At 38.1% G+C, this 22,335-nt stretch overlaps 1 protein-coding gene across 1 annotated transcript in view; it reads right to left on the reverse strand.

The window, feature by feature from the left end:
* Positions 1-22,335, reverse strand: part of LOC128640067 (E3 ubiquitin-protein ligase DTX4-like) — a 46,942-nt gene that overhangs the window by 14,639 nt on the left and 9,968 nt on the right. Inside the window, exons 2-7 of the mRNA XM_053692390.1 lie at positions 6,862-8,275; positions 6,689-6,750; positions 6,358-6,510; positions 5,856-5,917; positions 2,840-2,941; positions 1,379-1,540 (exon numbers count right to left, since the gene is read on the reverse strand). Of these exons, the coding sequence (XP_053548365.1) occupies positions 1,379-1,540; positions 2,840-2,941; positions 5,856-5,917; positions 6,358-6,510; positions 6,689-6,750; positions 6,862-8,275 (1,955 nt within the window). The remainder of the gene's footprint in view (positions 1-1,378; positions 1,541-2,839; positions 2,942-5,855; positions 5,918-6,357; positions 6,511-6,688; positions 6,751-6,861; positions 8,276-22,335) is intronic.

Genomic DNA, 22,335 nt, shown 5'->3' on the forward strand with positions numbered 1-22,335 from the left:
CTGCTGACTGAAAATATCTGATGCGTAGCAAAAGCGCCAAAAAACGGCCCCTCCCCCTCACACACAGCAGTGAGAGAGAACAGAAACTGTCAGAAAAAAGATTAAGCAACTGCCAAGTGGAAAAATAGTGCCCAAACATTTATTCACTCAGTACCTCAGCAAATGAAAACGATTTTACATTCCAGCAAAAACGTTAAACATAATTTCTAGTTATTAAACAGCTTTATGTACTTCTTACAGTGTAATTCTAGTGAAGTACCATTCCCCAGAATACTGAAGTGTAAAGTATACATACATGACATTATATCGGTATGGCAGGATTTTCTCATCAATTCCATTGTCAGAAAATAAAAGCTGCTACATACCTCTATGCAGATTCATCTGCCCGCTGTCCCCTGATCTGAAGTTTACCTCTCCTCAGATGGCCGAGAAACAGCAATATGATCTTAACAACTCCGGCTAAAATCATAGCAAAAACTCTGGTAGATTCTTCTTCAAACTCTGCCAGAGAGGTAATAACACACTCCGGTGCTATTTTAAAATAACAAACTTTTGATTGAAGATATAAAACTAAGTATAATCACCATAGTCCTCTCACACATCCTATCTAGTCGTTGGGTGCAAGAGAATGACTGGGAGTGACGTAGAGGGGAGGAGCTATATGCAGCTCTGCTGGGTGAATCCTCTTGCACTTCCTGTTGGGGAGGAGTAATATCCCAGAAGTAATGATGACCCGTGGACTGATCACACTTAACAGAAGAAATGTAAGAGCATGGAAATATAGATCCCGAAGGCGGAAAATTAAAGGGATAGTAAAGTCCAAATTAAACTCCAGTGATTCAGATATGGCATGTATTTTTAAACAACTTTCTAATTTACTTTTATCATCAAATTTGCTTTGTTCTCTTGTTATTCTTAGTTAAAAGCTAAACCTAGGTAGGCTTTTATGTTAATTTCTAAGCCCTTGAAGGCCGCCTCTTATCTGACTGCGTTTGACAATTTTTCACAGCTAGAGGGCGTTAGTTCATGTATTTCATATAGATAATATTGTGCTCACGCATGTGAAGTTATTTAAGTGTCAGCACTAATTGCCTGAAATGCAAGTCTGTCAAATGATCTGAGATAAGGAGGCAGTTTGCAGAAGCTTAGATACAAGGTTATTATAGAGCTAAAAAGTATATTAATATAACAGGTTTGGTTATGCAAAACTGGGGAATGGGTAATAAAGGGATTATCTATCTTTTTAAACAATAACATTTTTGGTGTTTGCTATCCCTTTAAAGAAGCTAAAAGTCAGGTTGCGGTGGGATGTGGTTCCAGATTATCAGTCAATTTTACAGACACTTCTATAAATGTTTCAAGAATCGTTCGCTCTCACCTGTATCCCTGGAGGAATGTGGTATATAATACGGATGGTTTTGCAGTTAGGATGCCCAGGCAAAGAGTGCGGAATTAAATGGTAAGACATTTTGCCAGGCGGTTGAGACCCCATCTTAACTCCATACAGTGTCTGACATGAAGGACAGCGTAGAGTACCGTCCTATAAAAAGGCAAAGTATAAGTATATGAAAGTATATATGCTCAACAAAAATGGCCCTATAACAAATTCAGTAAAAGATCTAACAAATCAAAAACAATTTTTTTTTTATTTTTTTTTTTTTAAAAAGCAACAGGAATGTTTTACAAATGTGTTACTGACACGGTCACCATGTTGTTAACATGCCTGATTTTGGGCCAGATTATAAGTAGAGCGCACTACCTTAGGCTCCAATAGGAGCCTCGTTCTCATGCCGTCAGACACGGTATGAGAACTAGTGCAGCGAAGGGGGCAAGTCACGCAGCGATGGGCAGCAAAGTATAAATATATATGTATATGCTTACAGGTATACCTCACTTTACAGGGCTTCGCAAATACAGCACTTTGTGGAGCTAAAGTTCAACCGCCAAGGATTTTGAAACATTACTGTAATCATCGTGAGATTGCGAGAAAAAAGTGACTGGCACCATTTTGTTATGCTTAGTTCACTCTGTTTACAGCATTACAGTGCAATCTGTGTCTCAGTGTTATAGTCCGGCAAATTTTACTACAGTAATTGTCACTATTTTACAGGTACAGTATTTATTGAATACTAATTAAATACTGTGCTGTGCTAGTGTTAAACTAAATGTAGCACTATTGCACCCCTAATATATGTTCGTTCAAACATGTGTTCAAGTTTTTCAAGTGAAAAGAAAGCTAAAACTGACTTCTCTTTAAAGGCGGTTTTCACTTTACAGCGGGCTCCGGTCCCTAACCCGCTGTATGAGCGGGGTATACCTGTATATACATATATATCTGTGTGTGAATATGTGTATATACACATATTAAACACACACATATATATATATATATATATATATATATATATATATATATATATATATATATATACACACATATATATATATATATATATATATATATATATATACACACACATATATATATATATATACACACACACACACACATACATACATACATATACACACACTTACAGCCGCTAACACCCCACAGCCGCCAACTTAAGCCCCCAAAAACTGCCTGGTGCGGTAATTAAAAAAAACACAATTACAAATTTTTATTTGTAAAAAAAAAGGCACTAAACTTTTTTTTGGGGGGGACAGTTGGGGCACTTTTAAAAACTTGTAATGACTAGTTATTTATCGCACGCTAGTAAAAGGGCAAATTTGCCTGTTTGGGTGCGCGTGATAAATTAGCGCTCCACTTGTATTCTAGAATGGCTGCTGGTCTGTCATAGAGTTTTTAGATTAAGGGGCATATTTTGGAAATTCTTACCTTGTAGAGAGGTGCGAGACACTGAACATGATGAATGTGAGAGCAGCGATATAATTTGCCCACCAGTCCAGCTGTTAGAGGTTTAAGACACAAGGTACAGTCCTGGAGATAGAGAAAATAGCTGTAAGAATTGTATAACATAAAATAAATATATGTAACTCGCAATGTATTCTGTGCTTTTTATATTAGTTTGTTTAATGTAGACTTCAGCTGAAGTGGAAACACATGAAACATGTTATGCTATGAAATCTAATGACCTACATAAATCTTAAAGGGACATGAAACCCAATATATATATATTTTTTTTTTCATGATTCAGATAGAGAATACAATTTTAAACAACATTCCAATTTACTCCTATTATTTAATTTTGAAGAAATAACAATGCACAAGGGTGAGCCAATGACACAAGGCATTTATGTGAAGCCACCATTGAGCACCTGCTGAGCCTATTTAGACATGCTTTTCAACAAAGGATGTCAAGAGAATTAAGAAAATTTGATAATAGAAGTAAATTCGAAAGTTGGTTAAAATTGTATGCTCTATCTGAACAATGAAAGAAGAAAAAAATAGTGTTTCACGTCCTTTTAACAATGTAGTACATGTCTGGTATTCACTCTTTTTACAACCTTTTAGTTTTTCATATGCTATGTAACCAAAAGGACATAGACACTCCTACTATATATAGAGTTCAGGTGTTTCAGCCATACCCATTGCTAACGGGTGCAGAAAATCCAGCACATAGCCATTAAATCTCCATAGAAAAACATTTTTGAGTCACCAACCAAAATTCACAGAATAAACATATATGCATTTGTGATTAGCTGATGGCTGTCACATGATACCGGAGGAGTGGAAATAGATTTTTTTTTCTGACAATTTTTAAAAAGTTATGTCTACTACTCATTTGAAGTTCAGACTAAGTGCTATTGCATTGTTTTTTTTTACCATACAGTAGATTTGTATAATCAACAAATGCATTTATAGATCCTTTAATATAGAGGAGGGCAAGAAGTTTTTTGTCTTTCTCCTACAGACTGCACACAAAAACATTTTACACTGAAAAGCTATGTGGCTTGATAAAGACCTGTGATTCTTGTGGAGAACAAGAAAAAAGACAATTTATTCAGGAAGGCACCAAATATTATGTGCTTGTATTAAGTAACACAAAATTGATCTTATAGATATAAGTATGTTGAACACAGCTTTCGTCTGCTGTGTGAAATTTTTTCTCACATCTGTGTGGAATGCAAAAAAAAATGTCACATTTCAGTGTAAAGAAACCTCCTTTTTTGCCTTGGCATTTTAATGTTTACAAGTTAATGTAAATTCCATTCTTTAAAATTAGTGGCTGGTTTCTCAATATTCTGTCTGGCTCAACGCATGAGATACAATTTCAACAGTTTATATGAGATTATATATATATATATGTGTGTGTGTGTGTGTGTGTGTATGTATATATATATATATATATATATATATATATATATATATATATATATATATATATATATATATATATATATATATATATATATATAAATAAATATATATCCCTTTAAATGGACATATATCCCTTTAAAATGGACAGTGTTTTTCTTGCTGGACTGTATTAAATGGTTTACTTGCTGGACTGTATTAAATGGTTTACAGGTATCTCCTTTTCCTTGATCGCAATAATAAAAAAAAAGCACTAAGCAGTTGCTTATGTTTCATAGAAATCATTGCTATATGTATTATTTATCTATTTAAATGGATTTTACCTTTTATTTATTTGTTTACACTACATTTGTGCTTCCTGTTACAGCCCTACAAGGAGGAGGCCTTTGCAGGAAGATTTATCTTACTGTGATATCATAAAACTTCTAGGCTAGTAAATAGACTAGTCACTAGATAATAGGGAGTCAGATTTGCTTATGCATAGAATAGACAGAAGGAAAAAAAAACAAAAAAAACTTAGGTTTTGAAACTCTTCTGCTTGTAAAACACTGGGGACGGGGCTACAATGAGAAATTCTAACAGATTTGTTATAACCAAAATGAGCACTGCTTAATATCCCTTTTATGTAATGGTTATAAAAAATCATTTATACAATAAGGTTTAGAAGTAATAATTGCTCCCATTGGCGAGATGGACAGAGAGGTACTAAAATGTTAATTTCCATTGTTCTTCCTAAATATTGCTTTCCATGTGTATGTAGAGATGAGATGAGGATTTTTTGCAAAGATACAGAGATAAATAATTAAAGGGACACTGAACCCAATTTTTTTTCTTTCGTGATTTAGATAGAGCATGCAATTTTAAGCAACTTTCTATTTTACTCCTATTATCAATTTTTCTTCGTTCTCTTGCTATCTTTATTTAAAAAAGGCATATAGGCTATTTATTTGGTTCAGAACCCTGGAAAGCACTTGTTCATTGGTGGCTGAATTTATCCACCAATCAGCAAGAAAAAAACCCAGGTTGTTCACCAAAAATGGGCCGGCATCTAAACTTACATTCTTGCATTTCAAATAAAGATACCAAGAGAATGAAGAACATTTGATAATAGGAGTAAATTAGAAAGTTGCTTAAAATTGCATGCTCTATCTGAATCACAAAAGAAAAAATTTGGGTTCAGTGTCTCTTTAAGGTTTGCACTCTCTCCAAACTGAGCCTATTTAATTGGGTTATGGTTTTTAATTAGCAGGAGGCTGCTATTTCATATACATAAATATACCCAAAATAGCAATTTCCCATATATTTTAAACTCTGTGGCTGGTATAACAAATCATTATAAACACATTAAGGAAAAACATATTTTACAGTACACGGACCTTTTAATGAAAAAGGTAAGTAAAAGACCAATTTAAACCTTTTACTTATAAAATAAAAATAGAGCTTCAGTAATCCAGGAATTGTCAAAAACAAATTTTAATAACTTTTCTGGGTAGCAATTTAAACTAAGGCATGGGAACAATTTTAGTAAGCATGTGTTGTTCAGTAGATCATAGTAATTTTGGATATTGCCTCCTACCTCCTCTGGTGGCAACTTCACTTGTTGCATGAACTGTTTTATAATTTCCTCTGGCTTTTTACCTAAGATATGAAGAAGATAAATAAATAAGTGCAGCACACAACGTGGATACAGAATAAAAGTGGGCCAGATTTAAAGGGACAGTCTAGATAAAATTAAACTTACGAGCCATATAGATAACATTGTGCTTATGCCAGTGGAGTTACTTCTGAGAGGGCATTGATTGGCTAAAATGCAAGTCTGTTAAAAGCACTGAAATAAGGGGGCAGTCTGTAGAGGCTTAGATACAAGGTAATCACAGAGGTAAAAAGTGTATTAACATAAACTGTGTTAGTTATGCCAAACTGGGGAATGAGTAATAAAGGGATTATCTATCTTAAAACAATAACAATTCTGGAGTAGACTGTCCCTTTAAATAAAAAAGTGCGAGATTGGTTCATGATATAGGATGGAAAGATTAGATAAACAGGTCTGTTATAAAGTGAAGATATAGAACAGTTACCCTTTTTGTTGCTGATTTTTCGACTGTTCCCTAAGATACCAGGTACAGACTGAATATCTCTTTTTCTAACCGGAGGTGGTTGAACTACTGGAGAGCAAGGGAGTGAGAGACATACAGGAAGCCCAGCTGCACTCATTAGGAGACCACCAATACCTGAATAAAAAAAAAAAAAATGTCATTAGTGTAAAGGTTTTTTTTAATCTTATGTTTTTTTTTTTGTCAAGTTGCATTTTATTTAGAAGTGTGTCAGATTATCCTGTATTTGTGTCACTTTGTGCAATGTCTGATCATATTGTGACACAATATTGTTTTAACGTACTGAATTATTTACCTGCCAAGGCTGGAGAAATTACTCCCGAACTCTCAATGTTACTTAAAACCAATGGTGGAACTCTGTAAGCAAAGAATACAGAGTGTAAAAAAAAAATGTTGTGCATAGAGTTCAATAGGCTCTAATATACTCTTTCACATATACACCCTACAAAGTTACGTTCAGAGACATACCTTGTTTTGCATGTGCTTGTTTCTCTCGGACGATTACTTGTTTGCAGTCTCCCTGTTTGTATCTTTTCTGGTTTAATCCCAGGCCAGCTGGCTGATTTTATACTCTGTACCAGAAGACATTGTGGGCAAGCACAAGTACTGTTACGGGTTTGGACTGAGGTAGACCGAGACAAGCGTCTGTTTGCAAGTTCAGGCTTAGAATGGGCTGTTCCAGAATGCTGATATAGTGATCCCATCATGAAGTCATCTGATCTTGTATTAGATCTGGCTAACATGGGTTTAGAATCGGCAGATCTAAAATCAGCCCTACTGTCAGCAGGTTTAAAGTCCGACACACCTAACAATGATCTGAAATCAGCAGGTCTTGCTTCATATTGACCTAATCCATGTATGGAGTCAATGATTAAAGTATCATCAGGATTACAGGTAGACATAACCATTTTACTTTTGGGGCTAGCAGTTGAAAAGTCAGACCTTAATAATACTGGGTTAGAGCTTCCTGGTCTAGAGTTAGACCTACTTAATCTCTGCCCAGAATATTCAGGTCTGGAAACTGACCTGACTATTTTTGGTCTACTTTGATCAGGCCTTGAATCTGATCTAACTAATACAGGTCTAGGATTAGCACTTCTAGAATCATCTGTAACAAGTTCAGGCTTAATGTGTGCCCAGACAGTGTTGGGATTTAATAGTTCTGACTTAGTGTTTACTAGTCCACAGTTAAGGTTTCCATTGCTGAAATTCAGTAGCCCAGAATTGTCCTCCTGTATAAAGGGATTACAACTAGAGAAACCATTATTAAAATGATTTAAATTGGGTCTGGAACTGGTATTCACTTGGTCATGGTTAAAATTTTCAAGGTAATGGTTGAAATTTGTCAAAACATAGTTAGAATTTAATAGACCATTGTTTACTGGTTCAGATTCAATATCCACTAGTTTATGGTTAACATTTAATAACATATGGTCAGAGTCTGCTGGCTCTTTGCTGTAGGTCACACGTTCACGGTTGATGTTTATAAGTTCTGTTTTTGAATTCTCTAAATATGGGCTAGAAATAAATGTTCCAGGTTTGTGGTTCACGTGTTCATTTAAAAATGGATTTAGCCCAGTCTGTAGCCCAAGCAATGAATTAGCTGAAGGGTAGGGTTTGTGAGCACGATATCTAACTCTTATTCTTCTCTGTGATGGGAAGTTTACTTGTGTCATGGTCTTGAAGCAAATATGAGAACCACTGCATGGTTCTCCAAGTCTCACTCCTGATTGTTTCCTTTCAAGGGCTTGTTGAATAAGAACTGACAACCTTGTTTCAAAAGGTATCCAATATCCAGGGCTTTCCTCCCATTCCCATGTCACACCACGACCAGGGGCACTGGAAAGTGGGAACTTCATTCTTCTTACTGGATGAAGTGTACCTACATTGAATGAAAAATAGGATTAATACATAGAATCGGTTATGCAGCTCTACTACATGAAACTTAAAAGGGATACTAAACCCACATTGTTTTCCTTTCATGATTCAGAGCATGCAATTTTAAGCTACTTTCTAATTTACTCCTATTATCAAATTTTCTTTGTTCTATTTGCTATCTTTATTTGAAAATCAGGAATCTAAGCTTAGGAGCCGCCCATTTTTGTTTCAGCACCTGGGTAGCACTTGCTGATTGGTGGCTAAATGAAGAATACACATAGATGCGGATATAAAAATCCAGTATAAAACCTTTTAAAAACTTTCTTAGAAGCTCCCAGTTTAGAACTGTTAATGGGGTTAAGCTACAACACCCAGTGAAAGGGCCTTGGAAATCAAGATGAGCAGACGATCCCCCTCCCCCTTTCTTGCATATGGAAAGACCCATTAGAGTCAGACAAACAGGAGCAAGCTGGAATATGTAGACATCAGTATACATCTAACACTTTAGGGCTTGTTTAGGAGTCTAAAATAATAATAAAAATAAGCAAAACTATACATTGTTACAAAAATACTCCCAGATAGGCTACATAAATGGTTCATCTTCAAAATATTTATGCAAATAAAAATCTAGTGTTCAATGCTCCTTTAACTGGAGAAAAAAAAAGCATTTTTTTAAAGTTGTATAAAATATTAAAGCAGCTGAAAACAGCATAAGGTAAAAAAGTAGTAGTAAATAAAAAGGTGCATTACTCACAAGAATGTCTTACATTCAGGAGTCTCAACTTTGCAGACCAGGAAAGGCTAGGGGGTGGGACTGTAATAAATCCCTGAGAGTCAGTCATCAATCAATGCATGTCTCTTTGCAGCACTGCTCCATATTTGACTGTTTTCTTCAAACAGAGCTTCACTCTGGCTGCACTGTGTTAAGAAAAACTTACACAGTACAGCCACAGCGCAATACTGTTTGAATACAACATCCTGATGTGGAGCAGTGCTGCAAAGCAAAAGTGCTAACAGTTCCTGCATGTGCCCCATTCTTTCAGCAGGCATGCTGCATTTTCTGCAATAACATTGCAGATCGTCACATGTTCTGCATTAGGGTAACCAGGTACCCTACCTTTTAAGCTACATGAACTATAACTGCAGTGTGGGATATTTTATGACAGATTTTCTTTAAACAACAGAGGACAAAACCATTAGGACCAAGCCATAAATGGCAATAATAATAATAATATACTATGTTATGCCATTCTGGCATGGACCCTTGACTAATAATACGTTGCAAAAACAGAGAGTCAAGAGACTTACAGTGGGTTGGTGTAGAAATAGGTTTATACAAAAGCAGCTGGACAAGAAAGTGATGAAATAAGTCATACAATAAGAAGAGGGTGGGATGGTCTGAGGGGGGAAAGGGAGGCTTTCAGGAAAAATTTGATTATAGATACAAAGAGATCTTGGTCAACAAAGGAATGTAAAATAGATTGTGTGTTCCTGTTGGGAGTGGAAGACAGAGGAAGAATTTGAGTTTTGAGATGCGTTATCAGACATTATTGTGTAGTTGGGTGGTGACCCCTGCAACTATTTCCAGGTATCCATGGCCAGAAGAGCATTTTTTCTGGCTATTAAAATCCATTTTCTATGACAAACTTCTTATACCAAATGAAAGTTTAGATTTGTTTCAGCATCACTGTGCCCACATGCTACATTATTTTAACACAAAAAAACCTGAAGTTCTGAAACTTTACTCAGAACACCATAGATCATACAATTTTAAACAACTTTCCAATTTACTTCTATTATTTAATTTGCTTCATTGTCTTGGTATCCTTTGTTGGAGCAGTAGTAGTAATGCACTACTAGTAGCTAGCTGAAAACCAATGAAAAGAGGTGTATATGTGCAGCCACCAATCATCAGCTTCTGAGCCTACCTAGGTATACTTTTCAACAAAGTATACAAAGAGAACAAAACAAATTAGATAATAGAAATAAATTGGAAAGGTATTTCAAATTGCAAGGTCTATCTGAATTATGAAAGAAAAAAAAATGTGGGTTTCACAAGGACACTAAAGTAAAAATTTAACTTCCATGATTCAGAAAGAGCATGCAGTTTTAAGAGACGTCCCAATTTATTTCCATAATCAAATTGTGCACAATCTTTTTAAATTCACATTTTCTGAGGCACCAGCTGCTACTGAGCATGTGCAAGAGTTCACAGAATATATGTATATTCTGTGATTGACTGATGACTGTCACATGATACAGGGGGCTGGCGAATTGAAATGCATTTTGAAATTTGTTAGCTAAAAAAAATGCTCATGTAAAATTCCGTAAGGGCGATTGCATTGCCTGTTTATTACGCACTTGTTTAAAGGGACACTGAACCCGATTTTTTTTTGTGTGTGATTCAGATAGAGCATAACATTGTAAGCAACTTTCTAATTTACTCCTATTATCAATTTGTCTTCATTCTCTTGGTATCTTAATTTGAAATGCAAGAATGTAAGTTTAGATGCCGGCCCACTTTTGGTGAACAACCTGGGCTGTTCTTGCTGATTGGTAGATAAATTCATCCACCAATAAAAAAGTGCTGGCCGGAGTACTGAACCAAAAAACAAAAAAAAACCTTATATGCCTTCTTTTTCAAATAAAAATAGCAAGAGAACAAAGAAAAATTGAAAATAGGTGTAAATTAGAAAGTTGCTTAAAATTGCATGCTCTATCTGAATCACGAAAGAAACAATTTGGGTTCAGTGTCCCTTTAATATGCAATTGTTCTGTATTTATGTTGTTTAAGGAATGGCCTTCCAACTACATTGGAGATTAAAAGTTTGAAAAGACTTTACGAAAGATGGTTGGCTACCTACATTATAATCTAACACTGATCTTCTTCAGTGCAAAATGATCCTCTGTAGATTTGCACTCCATTGTTCAAGAACAATTTGATCCTGAAAGTCTATTTAAAGGGACAGTCTACACTTTAGTCATCTTAACGTCTTACTTTAGATTAAGCTGCAAATAGCCTCCTGCCCTTTTTCTATATCATGCAGCAGGAATGGTAAAAAAAAAAAAAAAAAGTTATTTTAAAATTAATATTGTTTCTGGCCACTTTGAAATGGCTGCTAAGCTCCGCCCACTGACATCACGATCTGGGCTTTATATGGCATCAAATCACAAAAGGCTAACTAGTTGGCTTCAACAGACTGTCAATACTATTCAGCAGAGTGCCTAGATGTAGCCCAAATCGTGATGTCAGAGGGCGGAGCTTGGCATTTCAAAGTGGCCAGAAACCATATTAATTTTAAAAAATATTTTTTTACTGTTTCTGCTGTATGATGTATAAAAGGGGTGCAGGAGGCTATTTGCTTAAAGGTTGATGTTGAGAGTGTGGTATAACCCAGAATAAACCACACCCTTAGGGGGCACCTCCAAACACAAATGACAAAAAATAGTGTGAAAGGAAAAATAGAAAATGGATATACAACTCTATAAGCACTATATCTACCAAACAATGTCCATAGGAGATATATGAAAAACAGAATTTATGCTTACCTGATAAATTACTTTCTCCAACGGTGTGTCCGGTCCATGGCGTCATCCATTACTTGTGGGAATATTCTCTTCCCCAACTGGAAATGGCAAAGAGCACAGCAAAAGCTGTCCATATAGCCCCTCCTCAGGCTCCGCCCCCCAGTCATTCGACTGACGGTTAGGAGAAAAAAAGGAGAAACTATAGGGTGCCGTGGTGACTGTAGTGTATAGAGAAAGAAATTTTTCAAACCTGATTAAAAAACCAGGGCGGGCCGTGGACCGGACACACCGTTGGAGAAAGTAATTTATCAGGTAAGCATAAATTCTGTTTTCTCCAACATAGGTGTGTCCGGTCCACGGCGTCATCCATTACTTGTGGGAACCAATACCAAAGCTTTAGGACACGGATGAAGGGAGGGCGCAAATCAGGTTACCTAAACGGAAGGTACCACGGCTTGCAAAAACCTTTGTCCTAAAAATAGCCTCCGAAGAAGCATAAGTATCAAATTTGTAGAATTTGGCAAAAGTGTGCAGAGAAGACCAAGTCGCTGCCTTACATATCTGATCAACAGAAGCCTCGTTCTTGAAGGCCCATGTGGAAGCCACAGCCCTAGTAGAGTTAGCTGTGATTCGTTCAGGAGGCTGCCGTCCGGCAGTCTCATAAGCCAATCGGATAATGCTTTTCAGCCAGAAAGAGAGGTAGCAGTAGCTTTTTGTCCTCTCCTCTTACCAGAGTAAACGACAAACAAAGATGAGGTTTGTCTAAAATCCTTTGTTGCTTCTAAATAGAACTTTAAAGCACAAACTATATCTAAATTGTGTAACAAACGTTCCTTCTTTGAAACTGGATTCGGACACAGAGAAGGAACAACTATTTCCTGGTTAATATTCTTGTTGGAAACAACTTTTGGAAGAAAACCAGGCTTAGTACGCAAAACGACCTTATCTGAATGGAACACCAGATAGGGTGGATCACACTGGAAAGCAGATAATTCAGAAACTGTTCTAGCAGAAGAAATAGCAACCAAAAACAGAACTTTCCAAGATAGTAACTTGATATCTATGGAATGTAAAGGTTCAAACGGAACCCCTTGAAGAACTAAATTTAGACTCCAAGGAGGAGTCATGGGTCTGTAAACAGGCTTGATTCTGACTAAAGCCTGTACAAAAGCTTGTACATCTGGCACAGCTGCCAGGCGTTTGTGTAACAAAACAGATAAAGCAGAAATCTGTCCCTTTAGAGAACTCGCTGACAACCCTTTATCCAAACCCTCTTGGAGAAAGGAAAGAATCTTAGGAATCTTAATTTTACTCCAGGAGAATCCCTTGGATTCACACCAGCAGATATATTTTTTCCATATTTTATGGTAAATCTTTCTAGTCACAGGTTTTCTGGCTTGAACCAGAGTATCTATCACTGAATTTGAAAATCCACACTTGGATAAAATCAAGCATTCAATTTCCAAGCAGTCAGCTGTAGAGAAACTAGATTTGGATGTACGAATGAACCTTGTACTAGAAGATCCTGTCTCAAAGGTAGCTTCCATGGTGGAGCCGATGACATATTCACAAGGTCTGCATACCAAGTCCTGCGTGGCCACGCAGGAGCTATCAGAATCACCGAGGCTTTCTCCTGTTTGATCCTGGCTACGAGCCTGGGAAGGAGAGGAAACGGTGGAAACACATAAGCTAAGTTGAATGACCAAGGCGCTACTAATGCATCCACTAGAGTCACCTTGGGATCCCTGGATCTGGACCCGTAGCAAGGAACCTTGAAATTCTGACGGGACGCCATCAGATCCATGTCTGGAATGCCCCATAATTGAGTTAACTGGGCAAAGACCTCCGGGTGGAGTTCCCACTCCCCCGGATGGAAAGTCTGACGACTCAAGTAATCCGCCTCCCAGTTGTCTACTCCTGGGATGTGAATTGCAGATAGGTGGCAGGAGTGATCCTCCGCCCATTTGATGATTTTGGATACTTCTCTCATCGCCAAGGAACTCTTTGTCTCTCCCTGATGGTTGATGTAAGCTACAGTCGTCATGTTGTCCGACTGGAATCTTATGAATCCGGCCTTCGCTAGTTGAGGCCAAGCCCGGAGCGCATTGAATATCGCTCTCAGTTCCAGAATGTTTATCGGGAGAAGGGACTCTTCCCGAGACCATAGACCCTGAGCTTTCAGGGAGTCCCAGACCGCGCCCCAGCCTAATAGACTGGCGTCGGTCGTGACAATGACCCACTCTGGTCTGCGGAAACTCATTCCCTGAGACAGGTGATCCTGAGTCAACCACCAACGGAGTGAGTCTCTGGTTACCTGGTCTACTTGAATCTGGGGAGACAAGTATGCATAGTCCCCATTCCACTGACTGAGCATGCACAGTTGTAATGGTCTTAGATAAATTCGAGCAAAAGGAACTATGTCCATTGCTGCAACCATCAATCCTACTACTTCCATGCACTGAGCTATGGAAGGCTGCAGAATAGAGTGAAGAACTTGACAAGCGTTTAGAAGCTTTGACTTTCTGACCTCTGTCAGGAAGATCTTCATTTCTAAAGAATCTATTATTGTTCCCAAAAAGGGAACTCTTGTTGACGGAGACAGGGAACTCTTTTCTACGTTCACCTTCCACCCGTGAGATCTGAGAAAGGCTAGAACAATGTCTGTATGAGCCTTTGCCTTGGAAAGAGACGACGCTTGAATTAGAATGTTGTCTAGATAAGGTGCCACTGCAATGGCCCTCGGTCTCAGAACCGCTAGAAGGGACCCTAGCACCTTTGTGAAAATTCTGGGAGCAGTGGCTAAGCCGAATGGAAGAGCCACGAACTGGTAATGTTTGTCCAGAAAGGCGAACCTTAGGAACTGATGATGATCTTTGTGGATAGGAATATGTAGGTATGCATCCTTTAAATCCACGGTAGTCATATATTGACCCTCCTGGATTGAAGGTAAAATTGATCGAATGGTTTCCATTTTGAACGATGGAACTCTGAGGAATTTGTTTAGAATTTTTAAATAAAGAATTTGTCTGAAAGTTCCCTCTTTTTTGGGAACTACAAACAGGTTTGAGTAAAACCCCTGACCTTGTTCCGCTGTCGGAACTGGGTGTATCACTCCCATCTTTAACAGGTCTCCTACGCAATGTAACAATGCCTGTCTCTTTATCTGGTCTGAAGATAAGCGAGACATGTGGAACCTTCCCCTTGGAGGAAGTTCCTTGAATTCTAGAAGATAACCCTGAGAGACTATTTCTAGTGCCCAGGGATCCGGAACATCTCTTGCCCAAGCCTGAGCAAAGAGAGAGAGTCTGCCCCCTACTAGATCCGGTCCCGGATCAGGGGCTACCCCTTCATGCTGTCTTGGTAGCAGCAGCAGGCTTCTTGGCCTGTTTACCCTTGTTCCAGCCTTGCATTGGTTTCCAAGCTGGCTTAGCCTGGGAAGCGTTATCCTCTTATCTAGAGGCTGCAGAGTTAGGAGACGGTCCGTTCCTGAAGTTACGAAAGGAATGAAAATTGGACTTATTCTTAGCCTTAAAAGGCCTGTCCCGTGAGAGGGCATGGCCCTTCCCCCCAGTGATGTCTGAAATAATTTCCTTCAATTCTGGCCCAAAAAGGGTCTTACCTTTGAAAGGAATATTAAGCAATTTTGTCTTGGAAGATACGTCCGCCGACCAAGACTTTAGCCAGAGCGCTCTGCACGCCACAATTGCAAACCCTGAATTTTTCGCCGCTAATCTCGCTAATTGCAAAGCGGCATCTAAAATAAAGGAATTAGCTAACTTAAGTGCGTGAATTCTGTCCATGACTTCCTCATATGGAGTCTCCGTATCGAGCGACTTTTCTAGTTCATCGAACCAGAAACACGCCGCCATAGTGACAGGAATAATGCACAAAATTGGTTGGAGGAGGTAACCTTGCTGAACAAAATTCTTCTTAAGCAAACCCTCCAATTTTTTATCCATAGGATCTTTGAAAGCACAATTGTCCTCAATGGGAATAGTCGTGCATTTGGCTAGCGTAGAAACTGCCCCCTCAACCTTAGGGACTGTTTGCCATGTGTCCTTCCTTGGGTCGACCATGGGGAACAGTTTCTTAAATATAGGAGGTGGGACAAAAGGTATGCCTGGTTTCTCCCACTCCTTATTCACTATGTCCGCCACCCTTTTAGGTATCGGAAAGGCATCGGGGTGCACCGGGACCTCTAGGAATTTGTCCATCTTGCACAATTTTTCTGGAATGACCAAAGAGTCACAGTCATCCAGTGTAGTTAGCACCTCCTTAAGTAATGCGTGGAGATGCTCTAACTTAAATTTAAACGTCACAACATCAGGTTCTGCCTGTTGAGAAATTCTACCTGAATCAGAAAGTTCTCCCTCCGACAAACCCTCCCTCACTGCCACTTCTGACTGGTGTGAGGGTATGACAGAAATTATCGTCGGTGCCTTCTTGCTCCACTGTATTTAAAACTGAGCAATCACGCTTTCTTTGAAATGCTGGCATTTTGGATAAAATATTAGCTATGGAATTATCCATTACTGCCGTTAATTGTTGCATAGTAACAAGCATTGGCGCGCTAGATGTACTAGGGGTCGCCTGCGCAGGCATAACTGGTATTGACATAGAAGGAGAGGATGAAGAACTATCCCCACTACCTTCATTTGATGAATCATCTTGGGCAACCTTATTAAATGTGACAGTACTGTCCTTACTTTGTCTGGATGCCATGGCACAATTATCACATACATTTGAAGGGGGGACCACCTTGGCCTCCATACATACAGAACATGTTCTATCTGAAGGTACAGACATGTTAGACAGGCTTAAACAGGCTAATAATGCAAAAAAAAAAACGTTTTTAAACAAAACCGTTACTGTCTCTTTAAATGTTAAACAGAGCACACTTTATTTCTGAATATGTGAAAAACTATGAAGGAAATATCCAATCTTTACCAAATTTTCACCACAGTGTCTTAATGCTTTTAAAGTATTGCACTCCAATTTTAACCCCTTAAATGAGGAAACCGGAGCCGTTTAATCAATTAACAACTTTAACCCCACTACAGTCCCAGCCACAGCGTTTGCTGCGACTCCACCTGTCCTTGGGGGTTATACGATACCAAATTAAGCCTTCCAGGAACGTTTTCAATGATCACCAGACCCTCTCACATGCAGCTGCATCCAAAAGAAAATGCGCAATTATGGCACGAAAATGAGGCTCTGCCTACTATAGTGAAAGGCCCTTCCTGACTGGGAAGGCGTCTAAATACGTTCCCCACACTAAAAGTTTAGAAATATCACTTCAAACTTCATAAAAAAACTAAATAAAGCAATCGATTTAGCCCACAAGAGTGTCACCAGTGTATAACCCATAATAAGCCTGCATTCTGTTAAGAGTCTAAGAAAATGGCTTACCGATCCCCAAGAGGGAAAATGACAGTCTTCTAGCATTACACAGTCTTGTTAGAAAATTTACTAGTCATACCTTGAGCAGAAAAGTCTGCAAACTGTTCCCCCCAACTGAAGTTCTCTGGGCTCAACAGTCCTGTGTGGGAACAGCAATTGATTTTAGTTACTGCTGCTAAAATCATACACCTCTTTTAAACAGAACTCTTCATTCCTTTCTGTTTTAGAGTAAATAGTACAACCAGCACTATTTTAAAATAACAAACTCTTGATAGAAGAATAAAAAACTACAACTAAACACCACATACTCTTCACCATCTCCGTGGAGATGCTACTTGCTCAGAGCGGCAAAGAGAATGACTGGGGGGCGGAGCCTGAGGAGGGGCTATATGGACAGCTTTTGCTGTGCTCTTTGCCATTTCCTGTTGGGGAAGAGAATATTCCCACAAGTAATGGATGACGCCGTGGACCGGACACACCTATGTTGGAGAAAACAAGTTCCAATGTACAATAGTCCAAAAAAGTGTGGCAGCTCTTGGTTGTAGGATGGTCTTCCTATGATGTTAGATAACTGAAAAAAGAAAAAAACAGAGGCACCGACATGGCCTAGTAATGCAAAGATAAGTGGCTCCAATAAACACAAATCCAGATGTATACTCACAAGAGCAGCGCACCCTGTGGTGCTATTGATGCAGGCCAGAGCCTTGCAGTGGTCCAGCTCACTGTGGGATTGAAGTGGATACCCAGAAGATGTCCCTGAGGGGATTGATAGTAGATATCCTATGTGAACACAAAGTATATGCACATAGCCTAGTATTGTTAAGACAGAGAGACAAGTAAGTAAAGAATAAACTTACAAGATCCAATGCACCTCCAGGTGCATTAAAGGGGCACTCAATCAAAATTAAACTTTCATTATTCATATAGAGCATGCCATTGTAAACAACTTTCCAATTTACTTCCATTAACTAAATGTGCACAGTCTTTTTATATTTAAACTTTTTGTGTCACAAGCACCTACTGAGCATGTTCAAGAATAAGTGTGTATGCATTTGTGATTGGCTGATGGCTGTCACATGGTACGTGTATGCATTTGTGATTGGCTGATGGCTGTCACATGGTACAGGGGGAGTGGAAAAAGACATAACTTTTAAAATTGTCAGAAAAAAAATCTACTACTCCATATGAAGTTCAGACTAAGTGCTATTGCATTGTCTTGTTATCTTGCATTTGTTGATTATGCAAATCTACGGTGTTGACTGGTCCTTTAACAGCAGACTGGGACCTAACAGTCGCCCAGCAGACTGGAAAACTCCCAGCAGGTCCTGGTCTTCCTCAGGTGGCTAATAGCAGCACAGCCCAATTTTGTACTCACAAAAAAATACACCAAAGGGCAAGCAAGTGTATTAAAATGTATAAAACTTTAATAAAAAGCGACGCCTGAGGAAACAGCTCTTAGTCAGCTGAGAAACGCATCGCTTTTTATTAAAGTTTTATATATTTTAATACACTTGCTTGCCCTTTGGTGTATTTTTTGTGAGTACAAAATTGGGCTGTGCTGCTTATTAGCCACCTGAGGAAGACCAGGACCTGCTGGGAGTTTTCCAGTCTGCTGGGCGACTGTTAGGTCCCAGCCTGCTGTTAATGCACCTGGAGGTGCATTGGATCTTGTAAGTTTATTTTTTACTTACTTGTCTCTCTCTCTTAACAATACTGGGCTATGTGCATATACTTTGTGTCCACATAGGATATCTACTATCAATCCCCTCAGGGACATCTTCTGGGTATCCACTTCAATCCCACAGTGAGCTGGACCACGGTGAGGCTCCGACCTGCATCAATAGCACCACAGGGTGCGCTGCTCTTGTGAGTATACATCTGGATTTGTGTTTATTGGAGCCACTTATCTTTGCATTACTAGGCCATGTCGGCACCTCTGTTTTTTCTTTTTTCAGTTATTTGCTTAAAGGGACAGTTTACTCAAAAAATGTCACCCCTTTTTTGTTCCCAATTATCTACTTTACCTGCTGGAGTGTATTAAATTGTTTACAAGTATTTCCATTACCCTTATAATGGCATTTGAAATAGATTTAGCCTGTAGTATCCCCACACCAACTGAAAGTTTTTGGCCCTGAGGCCAAGCTGTGTTAACACAGCCAGTAGAAGAAATTACACTCTCAGTGGATTATAGAAGAGATAAGGTAATACAATGTTAATTTTCCATTGTATTGGTGATTGGTTTATGGACAGATATAAGATAAAAAAGCAGCTATATGTACACAATGTGATAAGAAATGAGATCTGATTATACCTACAAGCTCAACCCATTTTATTAGGTTGTGGCTTCAAAACACAAAATCAGCTAATTCATATACACAAATAAGCCTTAAAAAAGCAAAACTCATAAATTTTATACTCTACAGCTGGTAAAAAAAGTAATTGGAAACACATTAAGGGAAAAACAATTTTATAGTATACTGTCCCTTTAATCGAATTTAAGATGTTAAAAGGGACACTAAACCCAAAAATTTTCTTTCACAATTCAGATAGAGCATGCAATTTTAAGCAACTTTCTAATTTAATCCTACTATCAATTTTTCTTCGTTCTCTTGCTATCTTTATTTAAAAAGCAGGAATGTGATGCATAGGAGCCGGACCATTTTTGGTAGAGAACCTGGGTTATGCTTGCTTATTGGTGGGTAAATGTCAGCCTCCAATAAGCAAGCGCTATCCATGGTGCTGAACCTAAAACGGGCTTGCTGCTAAGATTTACATTTCTGCTTTTATAATAAAGATAGCAAGAGAATGAAGAAAATTTGATAATAGGAGTAAATTAGAATGTTGTTTAAATTTCATGCTCTATCTGAATCATGAAAGAAAAAATTTGGGTTCAGTGTCCCTTTAAGAAGACTATGGTTTAGACTGTCCCTTTTTTGATTCAGAGAGCATAGGAGATGCCCTCCTGGGCTTTGTAGAGGTTTTTCCCCAGATACATAGTATGTAGGTCTCCAGAAGCAGGGAAATATTAAAAATAGAAACAGATTCTGATGGTAAGTAAATATGAAGGTCCGTCGAGTTCCCCAATTGTGAAGGTTTGGCTATTTCTCATGATGTCCTATGTATAAAATGCCCAGACTGTGGAATTTCTTTATCTGTACAACCATTACTGAAAGTCAACCACACTTTCTTTATAGAAGCACTGCCATAAATATCTTGATGTAACATTTAGTGTCACGTAGAACACTTAAAAGGACAGTAAAAGCTTTTCAATATACAATTTTTAAGAGAACTCTCGCCAAATCTTTGAGGGCTACTTTTGAACATTATTTTGCAATATAGGTGTTTCTCCACATTCAGAACTCTGCAAAGAGAGATAAACAACTATCAAGAAAAAAAAATTGCCTTTTTAATTCTTTGAGGGACCTTTTAAAATGTTGTAATTACAAGGTATTTACTGAAAGACGATATGTAAAGCTCTTATTTCAGCGCGTGAACCATGAATTAATTGTTTCAACAACCAGAACATAACACTCTCTGGCACATTTTTCAAAAATATACATAATTTATATTATAGTTTGTTTGAGTATTGTAAATCCAGTGTGTGAAATACTTCTAAAACAGTATCAATTAAAATTAGATGAAATTAGCTATCAGCTAGATTACGAGTTTTCAGCGCTATAGGGAAATTAACGACCGCCACAAAAGCGGCGTTATTTCCCCTCCCTATTTTGCTGCTATTACAGATATACAAAAAGCAGGCTTGTGCGGGCGCAACGATATTGCGTTGAGCTCCATACCGCACCCAAATACAAGCGCTGCTTTGACGTGCTCGTGCACGATTTCCTCATAGACATCAATGGGGAGAGCAGGCAAAAAAGAATCCTAACACCTGCGATGTCCGGACTTCAATAACTGTTAGTGGATCGTCGGGGGCTAGTGTTAGGTTTTTTTTAAGGGATTTTTGCTTGTTTTTTTTTTTTTTTTAGCTTAGGGTTTGGGCAATGTAAAAGATGCCCATCCAAATGCCCTTTGCAGGGCAATGGTTAGCATAGGTTTATTTAGATAGGTTTTTATTTGGGGGGGTTGGGTGGTGGGTTTTACTGTTGGGGGGGTGTTTGTATTTTTTTTTTTACATGTAAAAGAGCTGATTTCTTTGGGGCAATGCCCCACAAAAGGCCCTTTTAAGGGCCATTGGCAGTTTAGTGTAGGCTAGTTTTTTTTTTGTAATTTAGTGTTTATTTTTTTTGTAAGTTAGAAAATTGTATTTTAATCATTTATTAATTTTTTTTAGTGGTGGCGATGTCCGGAGCGGCAGATTAGTGGTTAATAATTTTATTTTAGTGATTGCGATGCGGGAGGGCCTCGGTTTAGGGGTATTAGTCTACTTTTTAACACTTTAGTTATGAGTTTTATGCTACAGCTGTGTAACGTAAAACTCTTACCTACTGACTTGAGATGGCGGTATGGATCTTGTGGTTATAGGGTGTACCGCTCCCTTTTTGGCCTCCCAGGCAAACTCGTAATACCGGTGCTATGGGAGTCCCATTGAAAAAGGACTTTTTTAAAAGTGCGGTACTGACGTTGTGTGACGGCCAAAAAGGTGCAGTACACCTATACGATCAAGACTTGTAATGGCAGCGTTAGGGAAAAAAGCAGCGTTATGAAGCATAACATTACTTTTTCATCATAATGCAAAACTCGTAATCTAGCTGTATGTTTGTTAAAAAGGGATATAAACCCCAATTTTTTTTTTTGTGAATCAGAGCTTAACATTTAACAAAAACAACTTGTTTCTTTTATTAAAACACACATATACATACACAGTGTGTGTATATATATATCTATCTCTATCTATCAAGTGGTTTTGTTTATTATTTTTCTGATGACGGGGTAACTCCCGAAAACGTTTACACAAAAAAATTTATATATAATATATATATATATATATATACACACACACACATATACACACACATACATTGGAGTCCTTTGCAGTTAAGTAGATAAAAACATTAAAAAACATTGATGCAATATTCCTATTTTACGGGACACTCAACACAAAATAAACTTTTTATGATTCAGATAGAGCAGCAGTTTTAAGACACTCTCCAATTTAATTCCATTATCAAATATTGC

The sequence above is a fragment of the Bombina bombina genome, chromosome 9, assembly GCF_027579735.1.
Source record: "Bombina bombina isolate aBomBom1 chromosome 9, aBomBom1.pri, whole genome shotgun sequence".
Lineage (NCBI taxonomy): Eukaryota > Metazoa > Chordata > Amphibia > Anura > Bombinatoridae > Bombina > Bombina bombina.